Source organism: Polistes fuscatus, unplaced genomic scaffold (genome assembly GCF_010416935.1).
Source record: "Polistes fuscatus isolate 324 unplaced genomic scaffold, CU_Pfus_HIC Scaffold3, whole genome shotgun sequence".
Taxonomy (NCBI): Eukaryota; Metazoa; Arthropoda; class Insecta; order Hymenoptera; family Vespidae; genus Polistes; species Polistes fuscatus.
In genome coordinates, this window is record NW_025113107.1 from 3,158,916 (window position 1) to 3,171,481 (window position 12,566).

Here is a 12,566-nt window from a genome sequence, read left to right on the forward strand (position 1 = left end):
AAATCGAGTATTACTAAAAAAGAAATCGTTCGATTATAAATCAAACAATAGATCGAACGTCGATTCTAAAACAACAAAAAATAATGAAAACATGAAAAATCACATGTCTTAAACACATAAATCTACTCTTCTTCGCTATTTGTCAATAATTCTTTTACGATGCAACCATCTAACTTTTTCATGACCGATGTTAAAGGGGTAGAGAGGAGGAGGAGGTAGAGGAGAAGGGTGAGTGGATGAATATCGATCGACGAATATCAAACACTTTGCTTTCCATGACTAACTTTCAAAAACCAATATCTGCGGAAAGAAAATAATATCATGGGAAATATGTTTACATGGAAATCGAATTTAACTATTCGTTAGAAAAAAAAAATAAATAAAAGATACCATCGATCCATTTTTTAGCAATAAAATACAAATGACTTAAAAAATACAAAATTCCGAAACAATGACAATGAAAAGAAATAAACCCGTTCGTTCTCGAATAATAGTAATTTAATTAGGTAATCATTGATTCGAATAAAACAAAGGTGGATCGATGGATCCCGAACGACAAAATTCATTTTTAACTCGAAATGGTTAAAAAATATTCTTATCTCTCGAAAGCTTTGCCGGGTTAAATGCTGCATCAAAAACGTACTTAACTATTCTAATACCCAAAAACGCGTGCACATAATTCGGATAAAATCATTCGCGTTTAATACTCTACAATCGATACAATAACTACGCTAACACACGTAACATCGCGCCTACAATAATTTCTCTCTCTCTCTCTCTCTCTCTCACTCTCGTCTCGTAAAGGATTATATTTAATAAAGATTAAAATCAATTTAAAAAAATAAAAAAAAAAACGTGTCTCGTGAGAAAAAAATATGGAAAATAACGCGATCGAAAGTGGCATGATCGATCGATAATAGCGACCGTTCGTGTATGCTCGCGTGTATACCTAAACCATTACAATAACGAATAATTCTGAAACGAGAATAACATTTGACTAATCTCACAAAATATTGATCATAATATACACATACATGCATACATACATACATACATCAAATTATTAGGGTTTTCATTTTGGATCTGATGAATAAACTACCCTAATTCGGTTTGAAATAAATTAACAAATGTATCAATTTATTTAAAATCGAACTAAGGAGTTAGAAATTTTCAATAACGACTACCCTAATTTAAAAACATATACGAATACACGCAAAACAAATGACTAAAATGAAAAATAAAAGAGAAAAGAAGAAAGAAAAGTAAAATATGAAAGTAGTTAAATGAATTGAGGAAAACGTTGGATGTGGCGGTAATGTTTCAGGTTCTTGAACAAGAGCAGAAGTCAGGCGGCAATGGTGGCGAGGGAACGAGAGAGGGAACGGGAGAGGGAGAGAGAGAGGGAACAGGAGAGAGAGCGGGAAAGAGAACGAGAGCGAGAAAGAGAACGAGAAAGAGAGCGAGAACGGGAGAAGGAGAGAGAAAGAGAACGGGAGCGGGAACGGGAACGGGAACGAGAACGGGAACGGGAACGAGAGAAGGAACGAGAGAAGGAACGGGAGAAAGAACGGGAGAGAGAACGGGAAAGAGAGAGAGAGAACGTTGCTTCGGCGATAGGAGAAACAGAGACAACAACAACGACAACCGAACCATCAACCCTTCTACCCCGGTCACGTTACGCAGCACTGAAGGAGAGACGGCAACGATTGGCACGTTCGAGAAGTTCCCACAATTTCGGGGGCGACGAGGTAGATCTAGACGAGGAACCACCGTCCCCAACCACCCAATCACCGAACGCCTATCTCGCGGCAAAATACGGCGCCGGTTCTGAACTAGCACGTAGCCGTAGTACTCACGCTTTGAAGTCGAGGGAACCGAGCCCAGAACGGGACCGATCCGGTACCGAAAAGGATGGCGCCGCTCTCAGCTCTTGGGCAAGATATCTTAAAAATAAATACGGTAATCGTAGTGCCAAAGACAAGGAGCCGTCTTCCACAACAACCTCGATTCCCTCATCCAGGTAACTTGATTTATTTTCAATTTCTACGTGTGTTTGCGAAACCATTTGAGACGTTTAAAACCAAATTGGACTATCTCACATTTTCTCATTTCTTTTCCAAAATATCCAGTATTTGGTAATAAAACTAATACATTTTTTAAATTTTCCTTTTATTCAACCTTCAAAGGCAGAAAAATAGGGATCCACTTTCAGAACTGATCTAAAGAAAATTAACAAAAATTTGTACAATTTTCTAAAGCGTTTTTTTTAAATCACAGCTGGTGAGTTGGTCCACGCTGGTTCTCACGCCTCATTTTATGTTTATTTTACTTTATTTTTTTTTTCTAGCGCCAGCGCAACCTCTAGGAGGTTATCGCTGGGTTTACCTCTTAGGCACACCGGTCAAACGTCCTTCGAATCTTCTGATGACGATCAAAAAAACCCGTCAGGCTCCCCCACGTCCCCTACAGCAGCTCCCGTTATACCCGCGGCAGCAGGTTCCTCCACTAGGTGAATATCATTTTTACTTAAAAATATAATAATTCCTCAAACGTGATAAAACGTATCCGATTAAAAAGAATCCGATGAAAAAAAAAACAGTTTTAACTTTCCACCATCTTCGAAGAACAATTCTTAACGCTACCTACGAAGCCTACATAAGCAACATTTAATGCTATTATTGATCAAACTCATCTATATTCTACTTACCTCTCCCCTAATCTATCTAATGTAAATAACCTATTCTTATTTTGTACACGCTAATTATAATTAACTCCTAATTAACACAGTTAGCTAAAAGTACCTACTCTGTCCAATTAAATTTGCTCAATTATTCTCCAAAACAAATTTGAATATGGTATAAGAGTATGATATACTGAAATAATACAATATGTATAAGTGGATACATCCTCTGTGTTGAAAATTACCAAATTTCTTTTATAAATGTTAAGCCAAACATTTACAAAATAAAAAATCTGCTTTCTTCTTCAATTCTTTTTCAACGGAAAAAAACCAGAAAAATATAATATATGAAATTGGAATTAAAAGTCGGATAATCATATTTCAAAGGTTTATTATAATTTTTATTTTATTGGATTAAAATATGTTTTCATTCGATTGTAGGAGTAATTACCTGCTGAAGCGGCGTCAGCTGTTTAAGTTTGGGATGCGGGGGAGCGAAGCCGGATGCTTTACGTGGCCAAGAGGCCTTGCGATTGGCCCGGACAACACCATCGTCGTCGCTGACAGCTCCAATCATCGTGTTCAAGTAAATAATATCTTTCAGCAACGATGTCGTCCAACGACCTACGAAGGCCCTTATCAAAGTACACCGATTATCTGCGTGTAGAGGCTTCAGATGCCTCTTTCTCTCTATCTATCTTTGTTTTCTCCGAACAACTCCCTACCCAATTAAAAAAAGAAACAAAAAATGTAAAAAAAAGAAAAGTAAACGATTTTCAAATTTTCGACGAAGTCGGAAGGAATTTATCGTCGAGTCGTCGATTGTTTTCGACTAGACATTAAATTTCGTCGAATGCTTTAAAGAAAAAAAAACACACACGCACACTCTCTTTAAAAAAAGATTATAGTAACGATAAAACGATATAAATGATAGAGAGTCCGACTATGAAAATTTGTCTGGAACGATAAATTTATCTTTTAGTTTATACGCAATTCGCAGAAACACAACACACTCACTGGTCTCTATACTGCTTGAAATTTGTGATTTATAGACATTTATATGAAGCATTGTTTTTCTTGTTCTCCCACCCTTTGATGAAAAGAATATGAAAAAAGAAAAAAAAATAAGAGAGAATATATAAATAATATACAGATAACGTATAGACTTCTGAACATTGTCTATACCTTCTTTATTAAAAATTCTTTTCAGCCGGGCAAGTACCGCTGCAGCAACACGTCCCCGTGTCTCTGCTATTGTAGTACTTTTGACACTCTCTGCAGTCGTCATTCGAATGTCCCAAGGCCAATCGCTAGACTACTAAGTACTTTATTAGTATTTCAACAAAAAAAAGAGTTTAGAATACGACGATTATCCTACCATTACAATAGTTTATTCTAAAACAAAAATGACTAATCAAGTTTTTACCTACAAATTGTTCGAAACTTAATCAAATAATAATTTTAAAAAATCATCTTAAAAATACAAGTAAAATAAATCAAATGAATATGATCGTACGCACATGACACGTATGACTCGTAGTTTCATTAATAATGTCTGACCATGACTATGATGATCGTGATGATAAAATATTTAACAAAAGTTCTCGATACCCCCGTGTTTCAACACACGAGTGTGAATCCAGTCGATCGCGTTTCCTGCAGCTTTTATTATGTCACCAGAACTCTAACAAAGCGCATTTAACTTTTATTTCGTCAAACGTTATGCATTTGTAGAAAGCATTCTCTTTCTCTCTCTTTACGTTTTGTTTATTCGAATGCGAGCGACTGAATTCAGATTTTTTTGTATGCATGCAACATTTCCAGTCTAAACTTCCCACGCGCGTTTAATTTAATTACACTCGTGTTAGCGTTATTTAGCGTAAAAAAAGAAAATAAGTAAAAAAAAAAACAAGATTAGCTTCACTATTCGTTTTTATATTATTTTGCAAAAATTGTTGGATAATTTTCCTTTCGAAATAATAAAAAAAAAAACTTCGATACGAGTCTCCATAAAAATATTATAATTAAAAAATCACCGTTGAAGTTTTGTCCTTAATTTCTTCTTTTTTTTTTTAATTTTTTTCTTTTCTAATTTTGCTAAAGAAGAAAGGAGTTTAAATTGATTTAAAAATTGCAGGTATTTAACAGTAACGGTAACTTCCTGAAGGAATTTGGAACATATGGAAGCGGGGAAGGTGAATTCGACTGCCTCGCAGGTGTGGCCGTTAACAGAATCGGCCAATATATCATCGCTGACCGTTATAATCATAGGATTCAGGTGCTTGATCCTTCTGGACGTTTTCTAAGGGCTTTTGGTTCTCAAGGTACCGCAGACGGACGATTCAATTATCCCTGGGGTATTACCACGGATGCTCTTGGATTTATTTATGTCTGCGATAAAGAGAATCACCGGGTACAGGTGGGTCGATGAAATCATTTATTTAATACCACCCTAATCACTAATATTCCAGATATCAAAAAAATAATCGTTTGGCCATTTCGTTCGGAATCACAGTGATTCAATTCAATTATTTTGTATCCTACCTAAAAGAAAATAATTTTCAGTATTTCTTATACAATTTTTATATATTATTGGCTAATTATTATTAACATTTTTGTTATTAGCGACCCATATAAGAGTCGTATAATACAACGATACACCAAAGCATACCGTAACGAAAGGATCAATATTATTTATTTATATTTTCATATTATGAATTGTCCGAAATTTCTATAATAGTTGGTCAGCGATGTTTCATACGTTTTTAATATTATATAATATGTATATTAATTAAATTAACAAAATAAAAGTAGCATAGGATAAGAAATTGTGTCATTTTCGTGTATATCACGGAATCGAATCGTCGTAGGTATTTCAATCGGACGGGACATTTGTGGGAAAATTCGGATCATGTGGTAGTGGACGTGGTCAGCTAGAACATCCACATTACATAGCGGTTAGCAACACCAATCGTGTGATCGTAAGCGATGGGAACAATCATAGGATTCAAATATTCGACGTGAACGGTCGTGTATTGAGTTCATTTGGATCCGAGGGTTCGGACGAAGGTCAGTTTAAGTTTCCAAGAGGAGTAGCGGTTGATGAACAAGGTTACATCGTCGTTGCTGATTCCGGAAACAATCGAATACAAATCTTTAGTCCGGAAGGTAATTTTTTGAAATCTTTTGGTGGCTGGGGAAGCGGAGATGGAGAATTCAAAGGTCTCGAAGGTGTTGCTGTTACATCCAACGGTAATGTCGTCATTTGCGATCGTGAGAATCATCGTGTACAAGTATTTTGATGTTTAAATTATGAAAAACTTCATCCATTGTTCAGTTGACACGTCGATTTGTAAAAAATGAAATCTTTCGTGAATTCGTGTAACTGTGTTAGATTCGTAAAACTAACCTCTAACACCAACGAGGATTTCTCAACGTGTTAGAGAACTATACACGAACGTATTATCGAAAATATTAACATTTGCATTTTCGATAATTACGAATATTCGAATGTATGTGTATTGTGTATGTAGGAGGGAAGAATAATTAATCATTATTTATCAAAGCGTAGAATCAATCTCTTAATTATTACAATTAACGAAAACGTTAGAAGCTTCGTTGTAATTTTCCACAATTAATTTTAAGTCTAACCGAGTCTTTTGTTTTTTCTTAAAGAAACAATCTATGGATTAAATACGTGAAATTATTTATAACAATTCCTAAAATAATTTACTTTGAGAATTGACAAAACAAGAAGTCATATTGTAATCAATTGCTCATTAATATTTTCTTTTTATTTAACTCTAATCACTTTGATTTCATTTTCATTCGCTCTTATCACAATCTCTTACTCTTCTTCTTTCTTCTATTCTCTATCCTTTATTCATCTTCGTCTCTAATTCTAAGAACAAACTCATTATGTTCGAAGGGATTCTTGAATTTGTATTACGAAACGAAGAGTTTGTATCGTTTGTATATGCTTGAAGAAATAAATCGTTACAGAAGGAAATGTGTATAAAAATATTTTCGTTCATTTCATTATACGATTAGCATTATTTAAAAAATATCAAATTACTATATTAAATCGATATCAATTATATTGAACACCTACCTTTTTACGATCAACACTTTTATTCATACGAAATGAAAATATTTATACGTAATAAATTGGCACATATTAATAGGAAAAAGAAAAATGAGCGAAAGGGCTAAGTCAAAAGGTAAGTGAGTCAATAAATATATAATTTATTAAATGCAATGTTGAAATGGTGTAACAATAGAGGGGCAGGCGAACGATGATCACATGATCATCGATCTAGAGTGGACAAGAGGTAATTTCACCACCCCCGCCTGACACCCCCGGATCGGAAATATATAGATAAAATATTTTCGTTATTTATTTACAAGTATTAGTTGAACGTTAGTCGATAAATAATAAACAGTAGCGTAATCCTTTATTTAATATAATTTAATAATGTAATATTACGTTTGCGATAATAAAAATATTACAAGAGATGGAGGCTTCTTTACCATTATTCGTTATTTTTTATTTATTTTTATTATTTATTTGGTTTTTTTTTTCTTTATCATTTTTATTTTTGTTAATTATTCCACTAAAAGTAAACGTGTACGTGTAATTGCGCTGTCCCCGTTTCAAAATTATCCTTCCGGACGATTATTATCGAACGTCTATTGCTACCTAGTTTTTATATTTTTTATTTTTGTCGAGAAATATATGTTAAATAATTAAATACGCGTGATGTACGTAATATCATTTATATGTGTATGCATGTATTGCTCATGTGTCACACATACGTACTTCAGATCAAATGTTTCCTTTCTCTCTCTCTCTCTCTCTCTCTCTCTCTTTCTCTCTCTCTTTCACTCACTCTTACCCACTTTGAAATGTTCCTCTCGACGTGAATTCAATTACGGAGCGAACGACGTTCGATGGGAACCATCAGGAAATTTTGAAACACCGACTAGAGAGACATGTCGAAACAGCTGTCGAAACCATCAACATTCCGGGAATATCACGAAACTTCGCGACGATCGACGGGATATGCAACAAATTATACAATGCATGTCTGTATGTAAGTGTTAGAAGTAAATACTTGTTTTGTATGTTGAAATCTATTAGCGTGAGTGAGCAAGTACGTGTGATCGATCATAAATACATTTACGTTTCCTGTGTATTCGTGTGTGTGTGTGTGTGTGTGTGTAATGTGTGAACGGAGAACAATTTACAAGCGAGGGTGAATTCCATCACCTTTTTGTTTTATTTTCTAACTCTCTCTCTCTCTCTCTCACATACACACAACTCTTTTCGATTGACCCTTTTTTTCTTGTTCACACCCTTGCTCGCTCGTTCGACCGTCGAATTATCACAACGAAAGTACGCAACATGCTTGGACGTTATTTTAATGTCGAGTAGAGTACACAATGTGATATACCTCTGTACGACTAGAAATATGTATGTATGTATTATTTATGTAACACGAACCAGGCAGGCAGCAAGCAGGTACGAAGTGACCATGTCTTAATCAAGGAACAGTGTATAGAAAATGAGCTAGGCACCGATCCGATCGTTTCGACCCTTTCGACATTGTGATACGTACATTTCACAGAGATTGTCTCGCGTCTTCGATCTCCGCGAATTGAAACGCTTAACGAATTTGTCCTTTTTCTTTTTCATGTGTCTCCCATTTCTCCATATGTTTTTTGTTTTCAGTATACTTGCCGGTAATCACGACGAAAAGATTCAAAAAAAATTCACTTCACGATTTGCTTCATTTGTTACAATTATTTTGTATTGTAAAGTAAATCGTAAAATTCATTTTTTGTAAATTTTTTTGTCGTTATGATTGACGCACGCGCGTGTGTGTGTGTGTGTTTATTTGTTCACTTGTACGTTTCGTGAATAAGAGAAAAAACGAAGCTTGAAGAAAAAAATGTACGTAAGGGCCCCGTCGTGTTTAAATACTCTCTGCGGAGATATCGAAAGAATCATTTATTTATTTATAAATTCAATTACTTCTAATTTTATCGAAGGAACAACGAAGAAAAGTGTTTGTAATCCTTCTCTCTCACTCTTTTTCATTCTTTCTCACTCTCATACTTTTTTCTCTCTTTCTCTCCGCGTTTGCGAGTTGCAAAATTCACGCGGCGCCCTGTAAATGTACGTATCGTATGTTTCTATCTTTCTTTTTAATTTTTATCATCTTGTTATTTTTTTTTTAGTTTATTACTTTATTATTATTTATAATTAATTATATTTTTTTGCTTTATTCTTTTTTCTTGGACTGGACAATTGGAAATATTCGAATTCTATAGCCGCGAATCAATCATTCCCAATTCATTTGAAGAGAAATTTCTTTTTTTTATTTACTGTTATGTTATGTTATGTTATTTAATTAATAATTTAAGTAATTAATTATTATTTAATTATTTTTTTGTAATCTTTTAATTTAATTAGTTTCTGCTATACCTACTGATTCGTCATCTGCGTTCTAAAAAGTTAGTTTGAAAAGTGGCATGACGTACTCCTTTTTTTTCTTTGTTTATATTTATTTATATATATATATATATATATATATTTTTATGTATATTTACGCATGCATGTGTATAGAGAACAATCCGAACGCTTATACACGTGCATACGCGTAAACATACATATACATCATCTGTTTTATCGAGTTTTATCGAGTAGTAATAAAGTTATAAGTAATTAGTTTGTAATTAATTAATTAAAGTGGCAGCAGTTAGGCCATGCGGCTCCTATCAACTATTCGTCTTTGACTCTTGGCTTTCTTACGTAGATTTTAAAAATGACCTTTTTTATTTCCCATATTTCTTTATACTCTTGGATATAACTGTGTTTGTTTGTTTTATGATATTTTTCCTTCTCTGACATAATAATTTTTCTTTTTTTTTTGTTATCTGGAGAATAATTTGTAATTGTATTTGTATGTCATTTAAAGTATCTTTTTAAAAAGTTTTTATGTATCCTCGAAGCGCCTATCCTAGCGATGTCTTTTTAATTTAATTAATGTTAAATTATTTATTTATTTTTTTCTCTCTCTCTCTCTCTTTCTCTCGCTCTTTCGCGCTCTCTTTCTATCTTTCTCACTTTCACTCTCTCTTTCTCTTTCTTAAAAATTTGTTATTCCTCACTCTCCCCACGCGACAAGTCGCGAGAATTTAAAAACCGCGCGTTCGGATTTGAAAACAATTTGTTTGTTGTATACAATGTACGTACAATAGCGGATCACAAATATTTGACGTATGTATGTATATGTTTGAATACAATATATATATATACTAGAGAGCAGATAATTAATCGGACGGGGGAGGGGGAAATTCCTGAAAATATTTTTTTTGTCCGTGGCGTCGACTAGCTTAATTTCGTTACTTTAATTACTTTTTATTTACGACTGAAAAATACCGCGTACTTCTCTTATCTTCCTTTTTTTTCTTTTATTTATTTATTTTTGTTTTATTTTATTTTATTTTATTTTATTTTATTTTATTGTATTTTATTTTATTTAAGTCTCTCAATAAAAAAACGACGCTGTCTTTCGACGCCGCTTTAACATTCGCAGTCATTATGCCGAAACTTCCGAACTATCGAAGAAATTTGAACCCTTCGAAATTGATCTCTCTAATTATTTTTCTTTATTTTTGTCGTCCTAATTTCTTCGAGAGATCGATTGCAAGGCGAAAAAATTCGAAACTTGATTGCCAAGTACAATTGGGAGTAGAGTACAAGTTTTTATGTTTTGTTTTTTTCTGTTTCGACGACGATCATTTTGAAAAAAGAATTTAAAAAAAAAAAAAAGAAGACGAAAAAGTTGGGAAAAAAAAAAAAAATATAATGATGTATCGTTCAGGAGGAAAGTCCCGTTTTTTGTTTCCTCCGTCGACTACTCTCCTCTCGCGCGCGTCTCCCACAAAACTTCTCTTCTTTACTTCTTTCCTTCATTTTCTCATTCCTACCTTCCTTCCTTTCCTCATCTCATATACAATTTAAATAGTCGCTAGCCCTCGTGTTTAAATAGGTTCTTAATATGCAATAAGCAAAAATATGAATATAATAATAGTTTTGTGTATGTATATATAATTAATTATTATTTACTCTCGTCTTTATCTTCTTTTATTTAAGATAGGATCATGATTCATTAATTTAACAATGATTAAAAGAGTGTGAGAATGTTTTTTCATATCCATTATTATTATTATTATTATTATTTTTATTAGTATTATTATTATTTTTATTATTATTATTATTATTTTTATTATTATTATTATATTATTATTATTATTATTATTATTATTATTATTATTCGTATTATTATTATTATTATTATTATTATATTATTATATTATTATTATATTATTATTTCCTATTATTATTATTATTATTATTATTATTATTATTATTATTTTATTATTATTATTATTATTATTATTATTATTATATTATTATTATTATTATTATTATTATTTATTCCTATTATTATATTATTATTATTATTCCTATTATTATTATATTATTATTATTATAGTAGTAGTAGTATTATTAGTAGCTGTAGTAGTACTCTTTTTTTTAATATTTTTTTTTATGATTTTTATTTTTTGTCATCTTTTTTTAATTCGTTAAACTTCTTTCCTTTCACTCTGTCTCTCTCTCTCTCTTTTTTTCTTTATGGAATCTTTTTCTTCTTCTTTTCTTTTCCCTTCTTTCCTTCTTCCAACTTTTTTGTCTTTAATAACTAATAATTTTCTTTAAGCTTAGTGGCATAAGAATGCTCGTTGGAATTGACTCTTGTGTACAATATTTCCATTATTTATTTTTTCTCTCTCCTCTTCTCTCTTCTCCTCCCCTCCTCTTCCTCCCCTTCTATTATTAAATTTACCACATAATTCTAAACTTCTTCACCTATCCGCAAGTCAATACCGACCGTGTCTTTTTAATTTAACGACCATATCAGTGTCACGTATATGTGTGTATGTATGTGTGTGTATGAATGTATTTATATTACGATCGCGATTCGATCACTGAACATGTATATATGTATGTGTGTGTATGTGTATATATATAAATGTACCTTTACTTGAACTAATTCTTGTATATTTTTTGAATAAAAAGAAAAAGAACACGCCCACACAGATTTGTCTGTCTGTCTGTTATTTTAACCTATTGCCTTTTACTACTTCAATCTTGTCTTTCCTATTTTCCATTATCTAACCACCAGCTATCTCTTTCTCTTTCTATCTCAATTGTTTGTATGGTTATTTTGTGGAAATACTTTCTTGGATCACCATAAATTTATCACAATAGACTTTTGTCATCTTAAAATTGAGCTTTTTACGCGCGAGTCACGACTCATACTCATTACAACAACGTCATTTAAACCATGCTTACTCTTTTAATCATCCTCTTCACTCTTCTCTCTCTCTCTCTCTCCCTCACTCACACCCCCGCTCTATCTTTATTTCTCTTTCTTTTTCGTTCAAATTTTTTATTACTTCTATTTCTTTCTTTTTCCTATTCTTAGCCTGTTATTTAATTTTTTGTTTTTAACTTTACCTCTCACTCTCTATACGCTAAAGAATCTTTTAAAAAATCCCCTACGCTGGAAGGAGAAACGGTAGGTAGTTTTGTAACAATATATACTAGCTTAATCCTAAACGTTTTAACGCTACGAAAATTGATTATACTGTGACTTTAAGCACAGCCCGTGGATGAGTCCCCCCACCCCGTTCTTCGAAAAAACCCCGGTTTTTTATTTCCTTGTTTTTGTTTGTTTGTTTGTTTGTTACTTTTTTACTTCTTCGGTTTCCTTTTTCCATTTTTTTTAAAGAGAGCTGCTGCCTCTCCCTCCTT

General features: G+C 32.7%; 1 protein-coding gene across 1 annotated transcript in view; it reads left to right on the plus strand.

The window, feature by feature from the left end:
* The window catches only part of LOC122519241 (RING finger protein nhl-1), a 55,388-nt gene extending 48,699 nt beyond the window's left edge, over nucleotides 1-6,689 (plus strand). The window contains exons 14-19 of the mRNA XM_043638585.1: nucleotides 1,325-1,435; nucleotides 1,652-2,020; nucleotides 2,348-2,509; nucleotides 3,122-3,266; nucleotides 4,818-5,099; nucleotides 5,551-6,689. Coding sequence (XP_043494520.1) covers nucleotides 1,325-1,435; nucleotides 1,652-2,020; nucleotides 2,348-2,509; nucleotides 3,122-3,266; nucleotides 4,818-5,099; nucleotides 5,551-5,982 — 1,501 coding nt within the window. The 3' untranslated portion in view covers nucleotides 5,983-6,689. The remainder of the gene's footprint in view (nucleotides 1-1,324; nucleotides 1,436-1,651; nucleotides 2,021-2,347; nucleotides 2,510-3,121; nucleotides 3,267-4,817; nucleotides 5,100-5,550) is intronic.
* Nucleotides 6,690-12,566: the final 5,877 nt, after the last annotated feature.